Consider the following 24734-nt stretch of genomic DNA (forward strand, 5'->3'; position numbering starts at 1 on the left):
AGGCTTTAGGAATGAGCTGTTTGAGAGGAGCATATGGTATGACTAGATGGAACGAAGAAAGAAATAAAGGGGTGCTATCTTCTGAGTATTTTCTCTGGATTTTTGTCTCTCATATATGATAACACCCAGATCTTTTATGCTTGTTTTACTTTCCCTCACATTCTTTGTTGGTCCTTCATATGGTTCACCAATATTTTCATACTTGTTCAGTGACATTTCCTTATATTTGCATTTGTTATATTTGAGGTTCACTTCTGCCCATTTGTGGATCATGTTTAAGCCTAAGTAAGTGTGTGGATGAGTGACCTATATCATGGAAATTCACAAAAGTATGCAAGACCTTAAATATTTAGAGGATACCATGTTGCTAAATAGTGATAATCAGCACATGAGATATAGATGGATAAATATTTTCATTGTATTAACCTTTGAAAGTTTTGGGAAACAGTTAAGAATGAATTTTGTTGCTGATTAATTGTAGTAGGTAAAAATGATTCCTCCTCCTTGCTATACTATTCTTTTTAATGAAATATAGTATAATTCTTCCTCCAGATTTTTTTTATTAGATTAAGTTAATACCTGCATATGGCCCTTGTCCATATATCTGTACACTCCAGAAGGTGATACAGGTCTGGATGTAAAGGGAAGCAAGCAACTTGACAGCCCACATGGTGCATATTCCAGTTATGTGTATGATCTCAAAGGTAGCCTGTCATGAAAGTGTTATATTGCATATAATGACATCTATTTTCTGTATCTTTGTTGTTCCTAGAAAGTATATAATTGATGTGAAATTATATTAAGCTTTTTCCTCTTTTCAGACACTGGCAAGAGTTGGGATATTTGATAATATACGTGACCGGGCGGCCAGACATGCAGCAGCAGAAAGTTGTGTCTTGGCTTGCTCAGCATAATTTTCCTCATGGGCTTGTATCTTTTGCTGATGGTCTGTCAAGAGACCCACTGGGTCATAAGGCTGATTATCTGCGAGGGCTGATCCAAGTGAGTTGCATGGTTATTTTTTTATGTATAATTTATCTCCTTATCAGTACAATGGCTTATTTCTTTTTGCAACATGTTATGTTTTAACTTTTCTCTTTTTGATATTTTGACTCTTTACAGGATCATGCCTTGATGGTGATGGCAGCTTATGGCAGTTCAAAAGATATAACTGTGTATAGCAGTATTGGTCTTAAAGCTGAACAGATTTACATAGTTGGGAAAGCTAGTAAAAAACAGCAAACAAGTGCTCAGGTAATATTTCACTTTTGGTAATTGATTTTATTTATGTAGGAGATAACCTGTCATTATTCTTTATTTTATGTTCATATGACTTAAAATGGATTGCATAATAGCCTAAAGTGATAGGAATTACGTAAAGGATAGACTCCTGCTTGTTCATTATATGCATTTGTTTTACTGTGAGAATATTGAAAGAGATGTAACAAGCATTTTTAGTACTTATCCTGCTTGGGAGATCGCTGCATGTGGTTTGCTCATGAAAGAAGTATAGGGTATAAGTAAGATTCTGGTTAAAAGGAGGATTTACTCCCTTTGTAATCTTTATTCACACTACTTTCTTTCTTCTAAGCCTAATTTGTTCTATAGACCCATACATGTAGTTGTCTGGATTATGCCTTGGAAGAGAATATTGACACTTATTCATCTGAAAGTTCATGATCTGAAATCTTACTGAATGCTGAAGTTTATTTGAGTTCTCTTTAATAGTTTTTTCTTAAATATATTTTCTTTATATCTTGGATGGTGTTTCATCAGTAAGTTAAATTTTTCCTTACTCTGTTATTCATAGACAGAGCCCTATGAGCATATGAAAGAGCACTTCCTTGTCAGTGGATTGAAAAAATTCTCTTTTGCACCCTCTTATCTCTTCCATGTTAATTATTGTCAAATTGCTCTCCTTTCACTCAGTTATTTATTCTTTTCTTTGAGTCTCACCTACACATCGACTGCAAGTATTCTGTTCACAAACATATAATCTCGTCACAAATAACACTTGACAATGCTTAAGTAACACTACTCATTCTTCTAAACATTAGATTTTCCTGGTGAGTGCAGTGCACAAGCCCCACCTTTTAGCAAAATTGTAGGACAATAGATAAAAGTATAGGGTTCTTAACGCTGCCTCGCTGGCGCGGGAAATGGCGAATAGTTTAAAAGAAAAGAAAGAAAAATATATATATATATATATATATATATATATATATATATATACATATATATATATATATATATATATATATATATATATATATATATATATATATATATATATATATATATATATATATATATCTTTCTTTCTTTCACACTATTCGCCATTTCCCGCATTAGCGAGGTAGCGTTAAGAACAGAGGACTGGGCCTTCGAGGAAATATCCTTACCTGGCCCCCTTCTCTGTTCACTCTTTTGGAAAAAAAAAAAAAATATGAGAGGGGAGGATTTCCAGCCCCCCCCCGCTCCCTTCCCTTTTAGTCGTCTTCTACAACACACAGGGAATGCGTGGGAAGCATTCTTTCTCCCCTATCCCCAGGGGAGTGGGGGAGGAATGGGATGTATTTAGGGAATCAGTGATGGATTGCGCAAAAGATGCTTGTGGCATGAGAAGAGTGGGAGGTGGGTTGATTAGAAAGGGTAGTGAGTGGTGGGATGAAGAAGTAAGAGTATTAGTGAAAGAGAAGAGAGAGGCATTTGGACGATTTTTGCAGGGAAAAAATGCAATTGAGTGGGAGATGTATAAAAGAAAGAGACAGGAGGTCAAGAGAAAGGTGCAAGAGGTGAAAAAAAGGGCAAATGAGAGTTGGGGTGAGAGAGTATCATTAAATTTTAGGGAGAATAAAAAGATGTTCTGGAAGGAGGTAAATAAAGTGCGTAAGACAAGGGAGCAAATGGGAACTTCAGTGAAGGGCGCAAATGGGGAGGTGATAACAAGTAGTGGTGATGTGAGAGGGAGATGGAGTGAGTATCTTGAAGGTTTGTTGAATGTGTTTGATGATAGAGTGGCAGATATAGGGTGTTTTGGTCGAGGTGGTGTGCAAAGTGAGAGGGTTAGGGAAAATGATTTGGTAAGCAGAGAAGAGGTAGTGAAAGCTTTGCGGAAGAGGAAAGCCGGCAAGGCAGCAGGTTTGGATGGTATTGCAGTGGAATTTATTAAAAAAGGGGGTGACTGTATTGTTGACTGGTTGGTAAGGTTATTTAATGTATGTATGACTCATGGTGAGGTTCCTGAGGATTGGCGGAATGCGTGCATAGTGCCATTGTACAAAGGCAAAGGGGATAAGAGTGAGGGAGACCAAATTGGAGGTGGAAAGATGGAGTGAAAAAGATTTTGTGTGATCGGGGCCTGAACATGCAGGAGGGTGAAAGGAGGGCAAGGAATAGAGTGAATTGGAGCGATGTGGTATACCGGGGTTGACGTGCTGTCAGTGGATTGAATCAGGGCGTGTGAAGCGTCTGGGGTGGACCATGGAAAGCTGTGTGGGTGTGTATATTTGCGTGTGTGGACGTATGTATATACATGTGTATGGGGGGGGGTTGGGCCATTTCTTTCGTCTGTTTCCTTGCACTACCTCGCAAACGCGGGAGACAGCGACAAAGTATAAAAAAAAAATATATATATATATATATATATATATATATATATATATATATATATATATATATATATATATATATATATACATACATACATACAATCATACATACATACATACATACATAGTTTGGCATTGGGTAAACCATGGAAAGCTTTGTGGAGCCTGGATGTGGAAAAGGAGCTGCGGTCTCGGTGCATTACACATAACAGCTATATATATATATTTATTCCCTGGGGATAGGGGAGAAAGAATACTTCCCATGTATTCCCTGCGTGTCGTAGAAGGCGACTAAAAGGGAAGGGAGCGGGGGGCTGGAAATCCTCCCCTCTCATTTTTTTTTTTTTTAATTTTCCAAAAGAAGGAACAGAGAAGAGGGCCAGGTGAGGATATTCCCTCAAAGGCCCAGTCCTCTGTTCTTAATGCTACCTCGCTATTGCGGGAAATGGCAAATAGTATGAAAAAAAAAAAAAAAGGGTAGGAACATTAGACAAGAGCATTAGGTGGTAGTAGTAGGTAGGAACATTTAAGTGGAAGCAGGTTGGAAATAGTAGGTTGGAACATTATATAGAAGCAGTATGTAGGAACATTAGGTAGGGACCTCTGGAAATGCTGCACTAGATTTTCTCACTAATAGTGGCCTGTTAAGGGTGAGGCACTAAAAAGCTAGGACGCAGCGCTGGAGTTTGCTCCCTTGAGGGGGTTTCCAAAGGGAATGGGCATCAGAAGAAAGCTGAGAGTAAATGTGAATAAGAGCAAGGTTATTAGGTACAGTAGGGTTGAGGGACAAGTCAATTGGGAGGTAAGTTTGAATGGAGAAAAACTAGAGGAAGTGAAGTGTTTTAGATGTCTGGGAGTGGATTTGGCAGTGGGTAAAACCATGGAAGCAGAAGTGAGTCACAGGGTGGTGGAGGGGGTGAAAGTTCTGGGAGTGTTGAAAAATGTGTGGAAGGCAAGAACATTGTCTCCGAAAGCAAAAATGGGTATGTTTGAAGGAATAGTGGTTCCAACAATGTTATATGGTTGCGAGGCATGGGCATAGATAGAGTTGTGCTGAGGAGGGTGGATGTGCTGGAAATGAGATGTTTGAGGACAATATGTGGTGTGAGGTGGTTTGATCGAGTAAGTAATGAAAGGGTAAGAGAGATGTGTGGTAATAAAAAGAGTGTGGTTGAGAGAGCAGAAGAGGGTATATTGAAATGGTTTAGTCACATAGAGAGAATGAGTGAGGAAAGATTGACAAAGAGGATATATGTGTCAGAGGTGAAGGGAACGAGAAGTGGGAGACCAAATTGGAGGTGGAAGGATGGAGTGAAAAAGATTTTGAGCAATCGGGGCCTGAACATGCAGAGTATACATTCTGAAACATTTGCCTCCATGACTTTGTAACCATAAGAATCCAGGTTCCCCAGTCTGCCTCTTTATAATTGAAATGCCCATTTATCAGTACTTTACCATTTTTAAAAAGTGTGTTTCACAGTTTCATGTACCATCCTGATTGTTCCTTCATTATTGTATATTTGTTCCATATTGTTGCAGTTCTATTGAGGATCGTATTATATGCTCTTTTTTCTTAATGTTACTCTTCCCATTATGTATTGTTTGAATAGGCCAACTTCCACTATTACTTGAAACTTCATATTGTCTTTTAGTAAGAGAGCTAATGCTCCTCCTCTAACATCTTTTTTGTTTCTTGCTATCTTGTACCCCGCTGGGAAAAACAGATGAGAACTTATGTCTCTTGTAAGGTGTTTCCACGACTCTAACAATTTTGTTTGCACTTCCCCTTTTATGATTCTTTAATTCCAGCATTTTATTACTGTCAATTCTTAAACATATGAAAACATTACTTTCAGTCTGATGTTACCATCTTTTAATAGTCCTACCCTCTCTGCTGTGGTAAATCCTCTTGTTATGAGTGGATTCTCGATTTTTTTGCCTGTTGACTGTACTCTTTGCCTTTTTCTCTGTCTCTTCCTTTTATTTATAACATCTAATGTGTGTGTTATTATTAAATGTAATTACCTATATGTTTTATATGGAGAGGGAGTTTAACACCATTTAGACCCCATCTCTTAAACATTCTGTACTTTCATACATCTCAAGTTTATGTATGCTGTGTGCATTCCCCAAATCATCAGACATTTTATTCCATTCTTCCACCACTCTTATGCTATAAAAGTATTTCTGTTCTTCTATTCTATCAAGTTTCTGAAATGATTTCATGTTATGCCTGTGGTTGTTCTGTCCCTACATCTCTTGAAGAACTGTTGATTGTCCATATCACTGAACTGTTTTAAAAAGTTAGAATTTTGTGATTAGGTCACCCCCTCACTCTTCTCTTTTCCAGGGTAGGCAAAAATATAAAGTATTTAGCCATTCCCTGTAAGTCAGCTTCCTAAAATCTGGTACCATCTTTGTTGTCCTTCTCTGAATGTTCTCTTTTAGCTCTGTGTGCCTCTTTAGGTGTGTTAACCAAACTTGAGAAGCATATTCTAGTTTTGGACTTATTAGGATTTGAACTGCTTGCTAGTTATTTCCTTATCCATATACTTGAAAGGTATGCTGATATTTACCAGAAGTCAGTTTGTAGATGAGCTCACAGTCACTTTGTAGCACCCTGACTTTACATAAGTAACAGTAAACATGGAAAACTACACCATACAATTAAAACACTACCTCACTTAATCAGAATGTCTTCATCCCTGTAGAAATCCAGTATCACTCTCTTAACCCCTAATAGACATGAATCTAACCTGCAACTTTCTCTTACCTGGAATGGTCATTTTCTCTCACACACCAGATCCATACATATTGGATCCCACATTCAACACTTACATGACATTCACTCCCACATTACAAATACCAGTGCAAAAGCCATCTATCTATATCTCTAATGCCTGTTTCAGTTGGAACTCACTCAAAGGGGTGGCCACGGCAACAGAGTGTCCACAACTAAAGAACCCCAGTGCCACTTCTTAGCCTGTAGTGCCTTACCTTTAACAGGCCACTGGCAGAGGGCAAATCTAGTGCAGTGTTTGCAGAGGTCTTACACAAAATAAGCACCATCAGAGCACTTACTGGCTCCAGATTTAGAATGAAAGAAGCATTTTGTATTTTTATATGAACAGTCTGTCCTCTCCATCCCACATTGTGGCTTACCTGCTTGGTCATCTACCATGTCAAAAGCAAATACAACATAACAAAGCTTCAAGCCACATAGTGCCATCTGCATAGCAACCACAAACATATTATACATGTGTACAGCAAAACAAAAGTACTTCCAAGACAATTTCACCCAAATATGCTTGGCATTTAGATCTTTTCAACAGCTTTAGACTCTTTCTCTCTAAACCACTTCATAACTACCCACCAAACCCTCCTCAAGTAAGAATAGAAAGAGAAAGCTTACCCTTATTTCACACTTCAACAAAATATACTTACAAATCTACTCTCCTCAAAATATGCAACATTGAAAAAAGCATACACACGCTATCATTACCCGACAAGCATTAAACAGCCTCTCTCCCAACTCGGTGTACCATCATACCATCATCTGAAGCTACAACTTCCATATTGAAGACACTAAACACTTACTCCTCAGTTGTCGTGTGCTCACCACACTAAGATATGTCCACAACATTACTAGACTTTTTGACCAGTGATCCTGTCCAGTGGATATGGTCAGCTTCCTGGGTGCTATAGGAGCCTTATGGAAGGGGATCCTGGGATGGGAAGGAAAAGATTAAAGGTTTATATTAATGTGTATGTTTTTAAGTTTTTCTCACATTTCAGGTTCTGACTGATGGCTATGCAGCCCATCTCTCCTCACTATCTGCTTTGGGGAAGTCTCGGCCTGCAAGAGGCAATCCGCAGATGGTAATACCCCGTGGCTTTTTTGGCCTTCCAGGCCAAAGTAATGCTTTGAGGAGACGACGGTGAGTACATTTAAGTTTTGATTTGATTGCTTATAGTATTTATCGATTGTGTGTTTCCATTATAATGATGAATAGCTATGAAGATACATCTAAAGAACAGGAATTTGTTGGGAAGCTCCAGTGGTATGTCAATGTGATAGGAAAATATTTTTAATGTTGCTTAACTACCATGTTTTCCATTCTTATGATGCCATTTCTCACTGATATTCATAATTACTGGATCTTTTAAAATATCAAATGTTTACATCTCAATGCTTATGATGAAAATTGGTTGAGATCACAGTTGCTAAGTGGTTAATACCATGGACACATTGATATTCATCCAACATAGGAATGGAGTTTACAGGTTTTTAGAGTAATGTGCATTGCTGTCAATTGCTTGCATTAGTTTAGTGATTTTTCAAATACTAATCAGTGAATTATATTGTAAGCAAAGGTTTGTTCCAAATGATTGTTTGACTTGGATATTGTATAAGTGTAAATTGTTCTTTAAAAGGAGCAATTGATATTTACACTTTCTTTCATGTATATATGAAGATTTATTGCCAAATTAATAGTTTTTTCCACATTATATGCTACTGTACTGCTGTAGGTTAATGTTCTGCTAAATCACATCAAAGCTTACCTACCTTCACAGCAGCATCTTTTAACTGCACTGCTTCATATGCTTCTTCTTTTTTGAGAAATTTATATTTGTTTTATATGACAAAGAGAGTAGAGGTAGGAGGGACAAAAAAATCATATAATGAATCATTCTTAATTCATTCCTGATCACTTTGTAAGTTTAGAAAAGCTGTATAATACAAGTTTGCAAAAGACTTTGTTTAAGGTGTTATCTTTTTTTCCATATTAAAGTCAGTATTTTAGTATACCTTATTGTTGATGTGATAGAGAAAAGGAACTGAATTTATGCCAACCATGTATCCACCCAGTAAATATAGGATCTAGGGTTGGTAATCTAAGAATGTTATTTGTTCACATAAAGTGGATGACTCTGCTTCTAGAAATTTGTCTTTGAATGTTAAGTTGTAGGAGATGCTGTTAAGGATCGGTTTTGCATTTTGCATACTATATATATTTGCATTACTTTTATGGTAACATCCAGTATCCTAGTACAGCGTGTGAATAGAATTATGATCTGCTAACTTTTTGATATTCCAAAGTCTTAAGCATCTTTGTACCGCAAAGTTAGCTCCTTTGGTGAGCAAGATGTATACAGTTGCCTCTCTTCATTCATGGCTCTTGCAAAACTTCTCTGTACATCACATATCTTTGCACAACTCCATACATCCCAACATATTAACGCTCGATCGCTCATGTGCCCTCTCATTTTGTCCCTTCACCGTACCTTTGATCTTCATACTTTCCATCTTGTATAGACTTTCATCATCATCCTATCCTTGCTTATTCTCACCATGTCCTAACCTTATCAAAACATTCATACTTTTTCAGCCACTTCCCTTTTTATTCCATATGTACCTCTGACATGTCCATCTTCATTTTCACAGTTCCTCTCCTCTCACTCCACATCAAAACCTTAGAAAATCTCTCCTTACACCTTGCACTCATCTGTATCATTTTGCAAATATAAAAATATTTGTGATTTTTGTACGTTAGATCTAGTCATTACTTCTGACAAACTTCTTTATTTCTGCAAAATTACATTTTTACCTCATGACTTTCCTCAAAACTTCAGCCAGCCACTTGTCTTGTTACCATTTCTTTCAGTTTTGAGAAAATGTTTGACCATCCTCTCAAAAGATGCACTTCATGTAGGTGAAATCCCTTATCCTGTCCAATTTAATTCAACCATATCTCACACAGTATATCCAGTGTATCCCTACTCTAACACAGCTATTTGCTCTGTTGATATTCCCTTTCAGATTTCTTTTCATTCACTTTTTTCATACTTAATTACAGTTTCCCACCATAGTGAGGTAACACCAGGAACAGATGAATGAAGGACCTGTCTGCGCACACCCACTCACTAGATGTCATAAAATTAGAACCCACCATTCACAGATATTGCCTACCTGTGCAGAATGGGAGGAAGTTCTTTCTGTACCATCAAGTAGCCTCTTAAAGCATTCACTGCATCACTGGTTAGTGTATTCTAACCATCCACCACCCTAACACGAAGATACTACTTCTGAATATCCTTTCTTACTAGCTTTTGTCATGGCCTCTGGTTACGCTGTTGCTACAGCTGCTCTAAAAGAACTTTTCATGACCTGTATCATGTTGATTTAGAAACTTGGAGAATGTTATCAGGTCCCCTCTTTCTCTCCTGTTCATGGTGAATGGTTTTCTAGGACTCGGCTTCTCATTGTAGCTCAATCATCTTAATTCATGTAGTCTTAGTCCTTTTCTCTTACCCTCTCAATCATATCTTTGCAAGTTATAATCTATTTATGGTCTGATATATGTAGTGAATAATTTACTGAACATGTTCTCGTCCATATACTTGAATGCAGTTTTTGTATTTGCCAGCAAGCAGAGTGCTTTTGTCAAAAAACTCCAAATGTGTACCTATGGTGATAGTGTAGGCACATTGTCTGTCCCTAGATCTCTTTCACATGCACATACATGTAATTTATTTCCTGCTAGGTACTGAGAGGACCATATCCTTCTTTCACTCTGTTCTGTTCTCATTACTTTGCACATATTTGGATTGAATCTCATCGTCCATTTATCTTATCAACTTTGAAGAGTGTCCAGGTCCCTTTAGGCTGAAGTGATTATTAACATTCTTTTCTCTCATGACCTTGGCATCCTCTACAAACATATTTAGGTACAATTCTGATTCTAATCCATCAGCCAAGTCATTTACATGCACTGTGAATAGCACTGGGCCCAAGACTGATCCTAGCCACATGCTATTAGTAACTCCAACCCACTTTAAGGATGCAACCTCTTACCTGTGTCCTTTGCTCCCTTTCATAAAGGTAATCTTCCATACATTGAAGGAGACTGCCCCTTATTTCTGCCTAGCTTCTTTAACATCCTCCAATGTGGAACAGTGTGAAAGGTTTTTTGGCAGTCCAAACACACGTCGTCTATCTTTCCCTCTCTCTGATCTAAGATGGAGCTTACTTTGACATGGAAGTCTAGAAGATTGGTTATGCATGGCCCCTTTTCCCTGAAACCATATTGCCTCTCAGTCTCAAAGTTTTCCGTTGCAAGGTATCATTAATTTGCTTTCTGATTATCTTTTCCAGTATTTTACAAGCTATTCTGTGGTATAGGGTAGTTTCCTGATCACCTTTCTTAGATATAGGCACAATATTTGCCCTCTTCCACATCTTTGGAGCTACCTCTTTATTTAGTGACTTTCTGAATATTTCTAGTGATCTAGCAAGTGTCTTTACACATTCTTTCAGCTTGTATGGGGAGTCTTCATCAGGACCATGGTCCTCATATGGGTTACTTTTTTAATAACCTAATTATACCATTACTGTTAGTTACTATATGTTCCAAGACTCCATCCCCCTCTTGCTTATGTAATGTTGAGGCATTATTGTCCTTGAAAGTGAAAACTCTTTTAGGTTTATCATTCAGGTCCTCACTTATTTCCTCATCATGCTCAAGAGTTCTTTCCTCGAAGTCCTAAGCTTAACCTGGTTGCTGCTTCTTGGATAGTTTTTTCCTGATGAACTTATGGAAAGTTTTGGATTGCATTTTGCTTTATATACAATTAATTTTTTTTCAAAATTTTTCTATTTCTTATTGATAATGCTGTAGTACTCTGTTCTTGATAACCTACATCTTTCAAATGCTCTCAAGCTGCAGAATCTTTATATTGCCTCCATAGCACAGCCCTGAGCTCTTTCCCTCTGACTCTTCTCCTTCAACCATGTCTTTCTCCATTTTAATTCAACTCTATTGGCCACCAAGGAGGTCCATGTTCTAACCCTCTATTGAGATTGTTCGGATCCCCTTCTTTCATCCTACATTGCCACATATTCAAAAACAAGTGCTGCATGATCACTTTCTCCAATATGAGCAACATTTATTTATTTGTTTATTATACTTGATTGCCATGTCCCGTGTCAACAAGGTAGTGCCAAGAAACAGATGAAGAATGGCCCATCCACTCATGTACATATATACATAAACACCCATACATGCACATATACATATCAACATATACACATATACATACATATACATACACATAGATATACATACATATATACGCATGTACATATACTTGCTTGCCTTCATCCATTCCCAGTGACACCCTGCCCTACAGTAAACAGCATTGGTACTCCCTGCTTCAGCGAGGTAGCACCAGAAAAACAGACAAAAAAGGCCACATTCATTCACATTTTGTCTCTAGCTGTAGCACACTTCATATATTTTAATTCCTTCCTATAATACATACAGACAAGGTTAATTAGAGATGGAATATTGTTCCTCCAAGTTCTTGTATGCTCTTTGACACACTGGTTCAGGAATTTGTGTCTCCATAACTTAGCATCTTCACGGGAATTTAAGTTCTGTTGAATTTCTCAGTGATTGAAATCACTCATTATCAACGCTTTTCCTATCTATCAATCTGTATATATCTCTGACTCCTGTTCTCTTCAGGAACTCCCTTTGGGGTAGCCATGGCAAAAGTCTCCATAATTAGTGAACTCTAGTGATGCTTCTTAGCCTTTAGTGCCTCACCCTTAAAAGGCCACTGGCAGAGGGCCAGTCTAGTGCAGTGTTTGCAGAGACTACTACTTACTACTTCTACCCAATAGTCCTACCTAAATGTTCTTACCTACCAATTGTATCTGTTGTTCCTACCATTTTGCCCAAAGGCAGGGCTAGCACAAAGCACTCACCACAGGAACATCTTGAGTTATGAAGAATGAGCTGTGTGAGTTAAGTGATCTCAAGTGTTGTGTGACATTATGTTTGTGGACAGAATATCAGATGTCCACATGCAGGTGAGGCTTCTTCGATCAGAGGAGTGCAACTTGACAATCAGTGAAGTGCTGGGTCACTATTCAGCTATTCATAGTTTGTCAAGTTGCTCATCTCCAAGTACCTCACTGCTTCCTTCACTGCCTTGATTGTTCCCTCATTGATATTATTACATGTATACTTGTCCAAAATCACCACATTTCTTTGGAGGATCATAAACTAACTACTGCTATGCACCTGCCACCCACAATAATTGCCCCATCGTGTATTGTCTGAAGGCATCATCTGTTGTTTCCTGGAATTTAATGGAATCCCATATCAAGAGGTTAATTTTCTCCCAGCCTTCCTTTATATTCGCCTTCCTTTATATTCCTCTGTCCTCCTTGCTAATGTGTATCCTTCTTAAGAGAATAGGTTTGACTTAAGTTCAGTTGTAAGTTTTGTCTCCACCTCTCCCACATTGTCAGGTTTGCAATCTTGAAAATGGTCCTTGAAATCCAATTCCTTTTTATTTGCCACCAGGCTGTGTGCATTTGTATAGAGAACCTTCAGCAACCTTCAGTCTGAGGCTTTTGTTACAAGTTATTTCTAGACCCTTTGGGCTAGAAATTAGGGCTTTGTTCTTCCCTGTGATTTACTGTCTTTCCTCATGTTTTTTTTTTTGCCTTTTGCCATATCTCTTTGGCTGTCTCTCTTTGCTCAGTTTGTCAGATGAACACTTTCAAAACCCTCTTTTTTTTTCTTTTTTTTTTGGCTAGTTTTATTGCTCGCTTACATAACTCTTTGCTGCATATCTTCATATCACAATTTACCCTAAGTAGTCTTCCCTATGGTCTTGTCTCCATTTTCCATTTTTCTCTATTTTTCTACTTGCATCATTTGAATTCATTGCCCGAAGTAATTTCTGGACCTTCTGCCCTTCACTGGCTACTTTTTCCTTCATGTGTGGGTAATGATCTTTCAGCCTAAAAACTATCACCGACTTATGCCTGGTTAGCTTTCACTGTATGGCATCTTTTATCTGCATTGGGAACCCATCTTCCTGTTATCTCCTGCAGTTTCACGACGTTCTCCTCTTTATCTCTTACATTACCTAAAATTTGTATTTTCATTGCTGCATAGGTGTCTTGGACAAAATTTGCTCATTTAACTCTTTCATCTGTTCTACCACATGCTTCCTTAGTTGTTTTGTCAGTGAGTACATCCACTGCCCCCTCAGTGTCCCTCCGCAGTATTTCATTTTGCCAAATTTGTTTCAAGATTTTTGGGCCTATTTTCATCATTTATTTCAGTTACTTCTGCTGAGTAGCATTTTTTAATTGACTGTGTGGAGCAGTCATTTTTTTTTATTAGCTCTCTGGAGCAGTCATCTTCCACTCCAAAATTATGTCTTATTTTTTTTCTCTCCTTTCTTGCTTGTGCACCCATGATGATCACATCCTTTAGAATTTTTACTTTGTTTTTATTGTGGTCCTCTTCTATATCTGGCATTTTTGAAATTATTGTCCCAGGCACAGACCTTATGATTTTTCAGTTTGCCTTATAGATGCATTTCTAGTGTTTTTTGCCCATTTTTGTGGCCCCTAGCACAATATTCTACAGCTATTATACTTTGTGTTGTAGGTCATATATTAGATGATAAAGCTTATTTATTTTATCCTTGAAATCATGCTCAATGTCTTCCTTCACTGTCACATTCACCTTTTTTATCCTGGTATCTTTTGCCATGTTGTTTAAATTTTCCTACCTTGGGGCTTAAAGGGATAGGATTATCATGGTTAGGTCTGTTCTTGCTAATCTGGCCAAGGAACTTTGCATACCTGGTTCATGCAATATTGCTTTTCCTACTGTGACCCCCAATGTCTTCTGTAATGGTTGAATAGCCTTACAACTCAAAATTATAATGATATGCCTCCCCCAAAAGTATGTTAGTTGAGTCTGAGGGTAGCAAGTTGATACTAGTCTGGTCAACTTTTTTATTGTATTTTCTCGTTTCACGATTTCATTAAGCCCTGAAATACTGGCTTTACCAGTTTGGCATGTGGATGGTTAGAAGTATGAATGCTGGATTTCCTCATTAGCAGATATGGGAACTGATGCTTAATGACACTTATTGATGTCAAAATGAGCAATACTGGTTTTTTTTTCTACATCATATTTAGTCTTTCTTTCATAATTTTTAGTAATCCAAAAGCTGTCCTGGGCTCCTCTTAGTATTCTTCTTTCCCACTCTACTCCAAAATAGGAGACATCTTCTTAAATCCATAGTAATTTTGAAATTCCTGGACTAGAGAGCTGATAGTGTTGACAGTAGCTTGCCTGCCCTGGTTCAGCCCAGTGACATCATGTCATCCCCTGTATAAATCCAGATTACTGTATTCCATGAGAATTTCCTGAATGTTCAGTCCACTAAACCACAAAGCCTCTTTCATGCCATTTTTCCTTCTTTTTGGTCAACCCCCACCTCCTTGTTCCTTCCCCTCTTGATGCACAAATCATCTTATTAAGTCATTCTTCACTCCCCTTCTCTGTGTCTGAACCATATTAGCATATCCTTGTCACCTCTTTCATTCAGACTGCAGTTTCTACCATGTCTCAAATTTATTGTCAGTACTTATGCAATCAGTCCACCTCACACTACATATTGCTTTCAGTCATTTCATTTTGTGTTTAGGGCCCAGGACTCATATCCTTACAACATTGTTAGAACAATACCTTCAGACATACCTGCCTTTGTCGTAACAGAGAATGACCTTTCCTTCCATGCACTCTACAGTGCATCCCAAGCCTGAGGCCCATCTACCCTATGACTCATTTCAGCCCCCAATGTTCCATCTGTTGCATTGTCCAGCCCCATGTGCTTAGAGGACTTCACATTCTTCAGGTTTTTTTCGTTCCGACTCATGCTGAAACCATCCTGTCTCTCTCAGCTGCCTTCTTTCACACTCTCACCCAAACTTAGACATCAGCTTCTAGAGTTTCTATCACAAGTATTTCACCAGATGTGCACCATTTGCAAACAGCAGTGGACCATCCAACCCCCAACCCCATGCCCAGAATACTGTAAACCCATCTTTGCTCCAAGACCTTCACAATTACCTCCCTCACCACCCTGTCTAAGAACAGATTAAACAATCAAATTAAAATTTTACATTCTTGATGCTTACCCATATTCACCTGGAACTGCTCACCTATCTCCTTTCCAATTAGCACATATGCCTAACTCTCCCAATAAAAACTCATTACTGCTTTTAGTAGCCTTCCTTCCATATTTTATTACACAATCTGTTACACAGTTCTAACATGTCCAGTTTTCCTTTTTTAAAGGAGGCTACAACTTTCATCCTCAGATGTTCATCGTTTGCAGTATTCTTTTCTTATTCCATTCATCAGTACAAACCTGCATATTTTGTTGAAAGCAGATTTAGGGACACAATTTGATCTGAGAGCACATGCTCCTTTTGAAGGGGATAATTTCTGAACTTGGGTCCTCAGCTCCAATCCCACAGGCTAACAAAAAGAACAGGGATGCCCAAATTACTGAAGCAGACTTGCTGTCCATCCGATTTATTGAATTTGTATATGTTTAGCATGTTTGAAAGGTTTGTTGTTACAACTTAGCTAATTTGAAAACAATGAGAGATAGAGAAACTGAAAAGAGTGTATGATTACTAGATTTAAGATCTATGGTTTCCAACTTATGAGTCAAACAAAGTTTATGTATTCATGATGATAGCTTTAATGTAGTAAGTTGAATATATGTTATTTGAATTTAAAGTGGTCAACAGTATTTGGCTTTTACTTGAATAATATTGAATTTTTGCAGTGTTTCTGTCTTCGTGGAGGGTGAAAGAGTAAGATTTTATTACTGTGCATAAGAAAAAACTAGCACTTCCTAAATTTAGGAGTTATGAATCCCAGGTCTTGTTAATGAATTGCTGAGTTATTAACATTTAGGATTCCCAGACTTCACAGTTAGGTGTCATAGTCTTAGCATTAGAAGCATTTAGGTTGCCCCTCTCCAGTAGTTTGGAATTGTGATATTGTCAGTTGCTACAGTTATCTCAAAAACCAAAATTACTGTTTAGCTTAGTAAGAATCCGTGAAAGCAGTAACCAGAGATAGATTTCTGTATAATTAAACCATTTACCTTATCCATGTAATCTTAGTTTATATTATATTTGTATTATCTAGTTTTAGTAACTGATAGATGGTATATGAACACCATAATTATCCAGTATCTAGTTCGTTGTAGATATACCCATATTAGATATAGTTTTTTTACCTAATAGAAGGATGGAACAAATGTTTACCAACTCATATTTCTGTAGTGCCCATATATATTGTATTTGGAAGTATGAATGATTCATTCAACACCGCTACTATTTCATGTATCCTATTTTACTCTTCCTTCAGTAGACCATGCATTTTACCTTTCCATTGAAAACGATTGAGCTGGGCTAGTAGGATAGAGGGGATAAGGGAGGAAGTTGCAGTGCTTGTTACATGTGTAGGCTCTGATACATGTGTGAGATGGTTAAGTTAGAAAGAATTCTAGATCTTAGTATAGTACAGCACTGTCAGTGAAAGGTCAGTATGGATAAATCCTTCAGTTTGAAATCCAGTAATAGATTTCTTTTGAAATGCTTCACTAAACAGCCAGTGCTTGTCAAGTTTGAGTTTTCTTTTCATGCATAAAGATTTTCAAAACCAGGAATATATATATATATATATATATATATATATATATATATATATATATATATATATATATATATATATATATATATATATATATTTCTTTCATACTATTCGCCATTTCCCGCCTCAGCGAGGTAGCGATATATATATGTATATATATATGTATCCCTGGGGATAGGGGATTAAGAATACTTCCCATGTATTCCCTGCGTGTCGTAGAAGGCGACTAAAAGGGGAGGGAGCGGGGGGCTGGAAATCCTCCCCTCTCGGTTTTTTTTTTTTTTTTTTTTTTTTTTTTTTCCAAAAGAAGGAACAGAGAATTGGGCCAGGTGAGGGTATTCCCTCAAAGGCCCAGTCCTCTGTTCTTAACGCTACCTCGCTAATGCGGGAAATGGCGAATAGTTTGAAAGAAAGAAATATGTGTATATATATATATATATATATATATATATATATATATATATATATATATATATATATATATATATATATATATCTTTCTTCTTTCATACTATTCGCCATTTCCCGCATTAGTGAGGTAGCGTTAAGAACAGAGGACTTAGCCTTTGAGGGAAAATCCTCATCTGGCCCCCTTCTCTGTTCCTTCTTTTGGAAAATTGAAAAAAAAACGAGAGGAGAGGATTTCCAGCCACCTGCTCCCTCCCCTTTTAGTCGCCTTCTACGACACGCAGGGAATACGTGGGAAGTATTCTTTCTCCCCTATCCTATATATATATATATATATATATATATATATATATATACAGGTACATCACTGAATTTCCGGCAACTGATGGTTCAGCACCTCCTTTAGTCCGGACAGAATTACTTGAGGGAACTTGAAATTACTGTGGCCACCAGACTAGTTTACTGAGTGGCCACAGTTGGTGTTGTTTGTAGGGCGTGCTTATTTACATTCTTTACACTGCACTTGTTGGTGGTGATACCACAATTCTGTGAGATTCTTAGCTTATTTTGCTTAGATTTAACCCTAGCTATGGCTTCTAAGACATATGAGAGTGTCAGTCATAGTATCAAACGTAAACACCAGTCCAATACGATCCAAGATAAAGTAGAATTGTTGAAAAAATGGACCGTTGTGTTACAGTGTATAAGCTGCGTGACATCTACTGTATTGGTTCATCAACTGTTTATGATATAGAGAAGCAAAGGGAGAAAATATTGAAATTCTATGCAGACAGCGATTCCAAGAAGCAAATGATGATTGGAAAAGCTATGAAAGAGGGTAAGAGTACTGAGCACGATCAAGTCATGATGGAATGGTTTTGACAGCGTCAGAGTGATGGAGTGGACTTGTCAGGTAGCATGGGAGATGTATAATTAGTGGGTTAGAGGTGTTTTGATGAATTATTATTACGTGACCACTGTTGGTCCAGCAAAATGGTAGATCTGGCAAGGATTTGGAACCAAGAGTGAGGAAAGATTGACAAAGAGGATATATGTGTCAAAGGAGGAGGGAACGAGGAAAAGCGGGAGACCAAATTGGAGGTGGAAGGATGGAGTGAAAAAGATTTTGAGTGATCTGGGCCTGAACATGCAGGAGGGTGAAAGGCGTGCAAGGAATAGAGTGAATTGGAAGAATGTGGTATACCAGGGTCAACGTGCTGTTAGTGGATTGAACCAGGGCATGTGAAGCGTCTGGGGTAAACCATGGAAAGTTTTGTGGGGCCTGGATGTGGAAAGGGAGCTGTGGTTTCGGTGCATTATACATGACAGCTAGAGACTGAGTGTGAACGAATGTGGCCTTTGTTGTCTTTTCTTAGTGCTACCTCGCGCACATGCTGGGGGAAGGAGTTGTCATTTCATGTGAGGTGGGGTGGTGGCAGGAATGAATAAGGGCAGACAGTATGATTTATGTACATGTGTGTATATATGTATATGTCTGTGTGTGTTTATATATGTATACGTTGAGATGTATATGAGTGAGGAAAGACTGACCAAGAGGATATATGTGTCGGAGGTGGAGGGAACGAGGAGAAGTGGGAGACCAAATTGGAGGTGGAAAGATGGAGTGAAAAAGATTTTGAGTGATCGGGGCCTGAACATGCAGGAGGGTGAAAGGCGGGCAAGGAATAGAGTGAATTGGATCGATGTGGTATACCGGGGTTGACGTGCTGTCAGTGGATTGAATCAGGGGTAAACCATGGAAAGTTGTGTGGGGCCTGGATGTGGAAGGGAGCTGTGGTTTTGGGCATTATTGCATGACAGCTAGAGACTGAGTGTGAACGAATGGGGCCTTTGTTGTCTTTTCCTAGCGCTACCTCGCACACATGAGGGGGAGGGGGATGGTATTCCATGTGTGGCGAGGTGGCGATGGGAATGAATAAAGGCAGACAGTGTGAATTGTGTGCATGGGTATATATGTGTGTGTATATATATGTGTACATTGAGATGTATGGGTATGTATATTTGCGTGTGTGGACGTGTATGTATATACATGTGTATGGGGGTGGGTTGGGCCATTTCTTGCGTCTGTTTCCTTGCGCTACCTCGCAAACGCAGGAGACAGCGACAAAGCAAAATAAATTAAATAAAAAATATTCGCCATTTCCCGCATTAGCAAGGTAGCATTAAGAACTGAGGACTGAGCCTTAGAGTGAATATCCTCACTTGGATTCCTTCTCTGTTCCTTCCTTTGGAAAAGTAAAAACTGGAGGGGAGGATTGCCAGCCTCCTGTTCTCTCCCTTTTTATTCACCTTTTACTGGAGGAAGTGAAGTATTTTAGATATCTGGGGTGGATTTGGTGGCGGATGGAACCATGGAACCGGAAGTGAGTCACAGGGTGGGGGAGGGGGCAAAAGTTCTGGGAACGTTGAAAAATGTGTGGAAGGTGAGAGCATCTTGGAAAGCAAAAATGGGTATGTTTGAAGGAATAGTGCTTCCAACAATGTTATATGGTTGTGAGGCGTGGGCTATAGATAGGGTTGTGTGGAGGAGGGTGGATGTGTTGGAAATGAGATGTTTAAGGACAATATGTGGTGTGAGGTGGTTTGAACGAGTAAGTAATGAAAGGGTAAGAGAGATGTGTGGTAGCAAAAAGAATGTGGTTAAGAGAGCAGAAGAGGGTGTATTGAAATGGTTTGGTCAAGTGGCGAGAATGAGTGAGGAAAGATTGACAGAGGATATATGTGTCAGAGGTAGAGGGACGGAGATGAAGTGGGAGACCTAATTGGAAGTGGAAGGATGAAGTGAAAAAGGTGTTGAGCAATCAGGGCCTGAACATGCAGGAGGGTGAAAAGTGTGCAAGGAACAGAGTGAATTGGAACGATGTGGTATACCGGGGTTGACATGCTATAAATGGATTGACCCAGGGCATGTGAAGCGTCTGGGGTAAACCATGGAAAGTTGTGTGGGGCCTGGATGTGGAAAGGGAGCTGTGGTTTCGGTGCATTATACATGACAGCTAGAGACTAGTGTGAACGAATGTGTCTTTGTTGTCTTTTCTTAGCGCTACCTCGCACGTGTGCAGGGGGAGGGGGTTATCTTTTCATGTGTGGCAGGGTGGCGACAAGAATGAATAAAGGCAGCAAGTATGAATTATGTACAAGTGTATATATGTATATATCTCTGTATGTATATATAGGTATATGTTGAAATGTATTGGTATTTATATGTGCGTGTGTGGACTTGTATGTATATACATGTGTATGTGGGTGGGTATGAGGTGCCTGAGGATTGGAGGAATGCTTGCATAGTGCCATTGTACAAAGGCAAAGGGGATGAAAGTGAGTGCTCAAATTACAGAGGTATAAGTTTGTTGAGTATTCCTGGGAAATTATATGGGAGGGTATTGATTGAGATGGTGAAGGCATGTACAGAGCATTAGATTGGGGAAGAGCAGTGTGGTTCAGAGGTAGTAGAGGATGTGTGGATCAGGTGATTGCTTTGAAGAATGTATGTGAGAAATACTTAGAAAAGCAAATGGATTTGTATGTAGCATTTATGGATCTGGAGAAGGCATATGATAGAGTTGATAGAGATGCTTTGTGGAAGCTATTAAGAATATATGGTGTGGGAGGCAAGTTGTTGGAAGCAGTGAAAAGTTTTTATCGAGGATGTAAGGCATGTGTACATGTAGGAAGAGAGGAAAGTGATTGGTTCTCAGTGAATGTAGGTTTGCAGCAGGGGTGTGTGATGTCTCCATGGTTGTTTAATTTCTTTATGGATGGGGTTGTTAGAGAGGTGAATGCAAGAGTTTTGGAAAGGGGGGCAAGTATGCAGTCTGTTATGGATGAGAGAGCTTGGGAAGTGAGTTAGTTGTTGTTCGCTGATGATACAGCGCTGGTGGCTGATTCGTGTGAGAAACTGCAGAAGCTGGTGACTGAGTGTGGTAAAGTGTGTGAAAGAAGAAAGCTGAGAGTAAACATGAATAAGAGCAAGGTTATTAGGTACAGTAGGGTTAAGGGACAAGTCAATTGGGAGGTAAGTTTGAATGGAGAAATTCTGGAGGAAATGAAGTGTTTTAGATATCTGGGAGTGGATTTGGCAGCGGATGGAACCATGGAAGTGGAAGTGAATCATAGGGTAGGGGAGGGGGCAAAAATTCTGGGAGTGTTGAAGAATGTGTGGAAGTCGAGAACATTATCTCAGAAAGCAAAAATGGGTATGTTTGAAGGCATAGTGGTTCCAGCAATGTTATATGGTTGTGAGGCGTGGGCTATAGATAGAGTTGTGCGGAGGAGAATGGATGTGCTGGAAATGAGATGTTTGAGGACAATATGCAGAGTGAGGTGGTTTGATTGAGTAAGTAATAATAGGGTAAGAGAGATGTGTGGTAATAAAAAGAGTGTGGTTGAGAGAGCAGAAGAGGGTGTTTTGAAATGGTTTGGTCACATGGAGAGAATGAGTGAGGAAAGATTGGCAAAGAGGATATATTTGTCAGAGGTGGAGGGAATTAGAAGTGGGAGACCAAATTGGAGGTGGAAAGATGGAGTGAAAAAGATTTTGAGTGATTGGGACTTGAACATGCAGGAGGATGAAAGGCGTGCACGGAATAGAGTGACTTGGAATGATGTGGTATACCGGGGTCGACGTGCTGTCAGTGCATTGAACCAGGGCGTGTGAAGCGTCTGGGATAAACCATGGAAAGTTCTGTGGGGCCTGGATGTGGAAAGGGAGCTGTGGTTTCTGTACATTATTACATGACAGCTAGAGACTGAGTGTGAACGAATGTGGCCTTTGTTGTCTTTTCCTAGTGCTACCTCGCACACCTGAGGGGGAGGGGGTTTTTATTTCATGTGTGGTGGGGTGGCGATGGGAATGAATAAAGGCAGATAGTATGAATTATGTACATGTGTATATATGTATATGTCTTGTGTATGTATATGTATACGTTGAGATGTATAGGTATGTATATTTGCGTGTGTGGACGTGTATGTATATACATGTGTATGTGGGTGGGTTGGGCATTCTTTCGTCTGCTTCCTTGCACTACCTGGCTAACGCGGGAGACAGTGACAAAGCAAAGTAAATGAATGAATAAATAAATGAATGTTTGGAAGTCGAGAACATTATCTCGGAAAGCAAAAATGGGTATGTCTGAAGGAATAGTGGTTCCAACAATGTTGTATGGTTGCGAGGCGTGGGCTATGGATAGAGTTGTGCGCAGGAGGGTGGATTTGCTGGAAATGAGATGTTTAAGGACAATATGTGGTGTGAGGTAGTTTGATCGAGTAAGTAATGTAAGGGTAAGAGAGATGTGTGGAAATAAAAAGAGCGTGGTTGAGAGAGCAGAAGAGGGTGTTTTGAAATGGTTTGGGCACATGGAGAGAATGAGTGAGGAAAGATTGACCAAGAGGATATATGTGTCGGAGGTGGAGGGAATTAGGAGAAGTAGGAGACCAGATTGGAGGTGGAAAGATGGAGTGAAAAAGATTTTGAGTGATCGGGGCCTGAACATGCAGGAGCGTGAAAGGCGGGCAAGGAATAGAGTGAATTGGATCGATGTGGTATACCAGGGTCAACGTGCTGTCAGTGGATTGAATCAGGGCATGTGAAGTGTCTGGGGTAAACCATGGAAAGTTCTGTGGGACCTGGATGTGGAAAGGGAGCTGTGGTTTCGGGCATTATTACATGACAGTTAGAGACAGTGTGAACGAATGGGGCCTTTGTTGTCTTTTCCTAGCACTACCTCGCACACCTGAGGCGGGAGGGGGATGTTATTCCATGTGTGGCAAGGTGGCGATGGGAATGAATAAAGGCAGACAGTATGAATTATGTACATGTGTATATATGTATATGTCTGTGTGTGTATATATATGTGTACATTCAGATGTATAGGTATGTATATTTGCGTGTGTGGACGTGTATGTATATACATGTGTATGGGGGTGGGTTGGGCCATTTCTTTCGTCTGTTTCCTTGCGCTGCCTCGCAAACGCGGGAGACAGCGACAAAGCAAAATAAATAAAATAAATGTTATATTTTTGTCGCTGTCTCCAGCATTAGGGGAGAAAAAGTACTTCCTACATATTCCCTGCGTGTCATAGAAGGCGACTAAGAGGGGAAGGAGTGGGAGGCTGGAAATCCTCCCCTCTTGTTTTTTTAATTTTCCAAAAGAGGAACAGAGAAGGGGCCCAAGTGAGGATATTCCTTCAAAGGCTGAGTCCTCTGTTCTTAATGCTACCTCGCTAATGTGGGAAATGGCGAATAGTATAGAAGATATTTATTATTTTTTTTGACACATATTTGCCATTTCCTGCTTCAGCAATGTAGCATCAAGAACAGAGAACTGAGCCTTTGAGGGAAAATAGTCACTTAGCCCCCTTCTCTGTTCCTTCTTTTGGAAAAGTAAAAACTGGAGGGGAGGATTTCTAGCCCCCTGCTCCCACCCCATTTGTATTCAGATTTTTAAAAAGGGAAACAGGAGTTAAGTAGGGACTGCTCATCTTCTTCGAAGGATGTAACCAAGATGTAACCCATGTCATTTCCTCTTTTTGTAAAGCCATTACAAACTTGCACACTTGGCTCCTTCTTTAAGTGACCAAACAACCCACTAACTGCCCCTCTAAGCACATTTACACACCTTCAGTTTCTCCCTAACATGCCATTCTGTTAGTTCATAATGTAGTAATACCCATTTACCTACGTGTGCGTATGTACACTTTTGTCTAAAATATCCCGTAGTATGATGATAGTAATAATGAAGATGATAACCCTGCCCTAGTACTGGAAGGTAAGATATGATAAGGCTAACAGTTAATTGAAGTTATTACAGTTAAAGGCTGAAGACATATAGAGAATATATAAACAAGTTGAGCATCCCTAATCTGAAGATCTGAAATGCTCCAAAATCCAAAACATTTTAAGCAGCGACATGATGTTACAAGTGGGAAAATTCCACACCTGACCTCACTTGCCTGTTTTGGGCTCTGATGCTCTGTTGGCACCAGTTTGTTACAAACCATTGTCACCGCCAGACCTACGTACATTACTCGCTGTGGGTTTTGCTTATTATCTGCTGTGTGGTACAAGGATATTGTTGAAAATGCCAAAAAGACCTGCAGATACCTTTGTGGGTAACAGTGATAAGAAAAAGAGGAACCCAAT

General features: G+C 39.1%; 1 protein-coding gene across 9 annotated transcripts in view; it reads left to right on the plus strand.

Moving 5' to 3' along the window:
* rdgB (retinal degeneration B) overlaps positions 1-24734 on the plus strand; it is a 485210-nt gene that overhangs the window by 450091 nt on the left and 10385 nt on the right. For all 9 annotated transcript variants that reach the window (XM_071673888.1, XM_071673895.1, XM_071673896.1 and 6 more), the window contains 3 exons: positions 822-1002; positions 1123-1254; positions 7407-7549. In XM_071673888.1, the coding sequence (XP_071529989.1) occupies positions 822-1002; positions 1123-1254; positions 7407-7549 (456 nt within the window). The remainder of the gene's footprint in view (positions 1-821; positions 1003-1122; positions 1255-7406; positions 7550-24734) is intronic.

The sequence above is a fragment of the Panulirus ornatus genome, chromosome 19 (genome assembly GCF_036320965.1).
Source record: "Panulirus ornatus isolate Po-2019 chromosome 19, ASM3632096v1, whole genome shotgun sequence".
NCBI classification, from domain to species: Eukaryota; Metazoa; Arthropoda; class Malacostraca; order Decapoda; family Palinuridae; genus Panulirus; species Panulirus ornatus.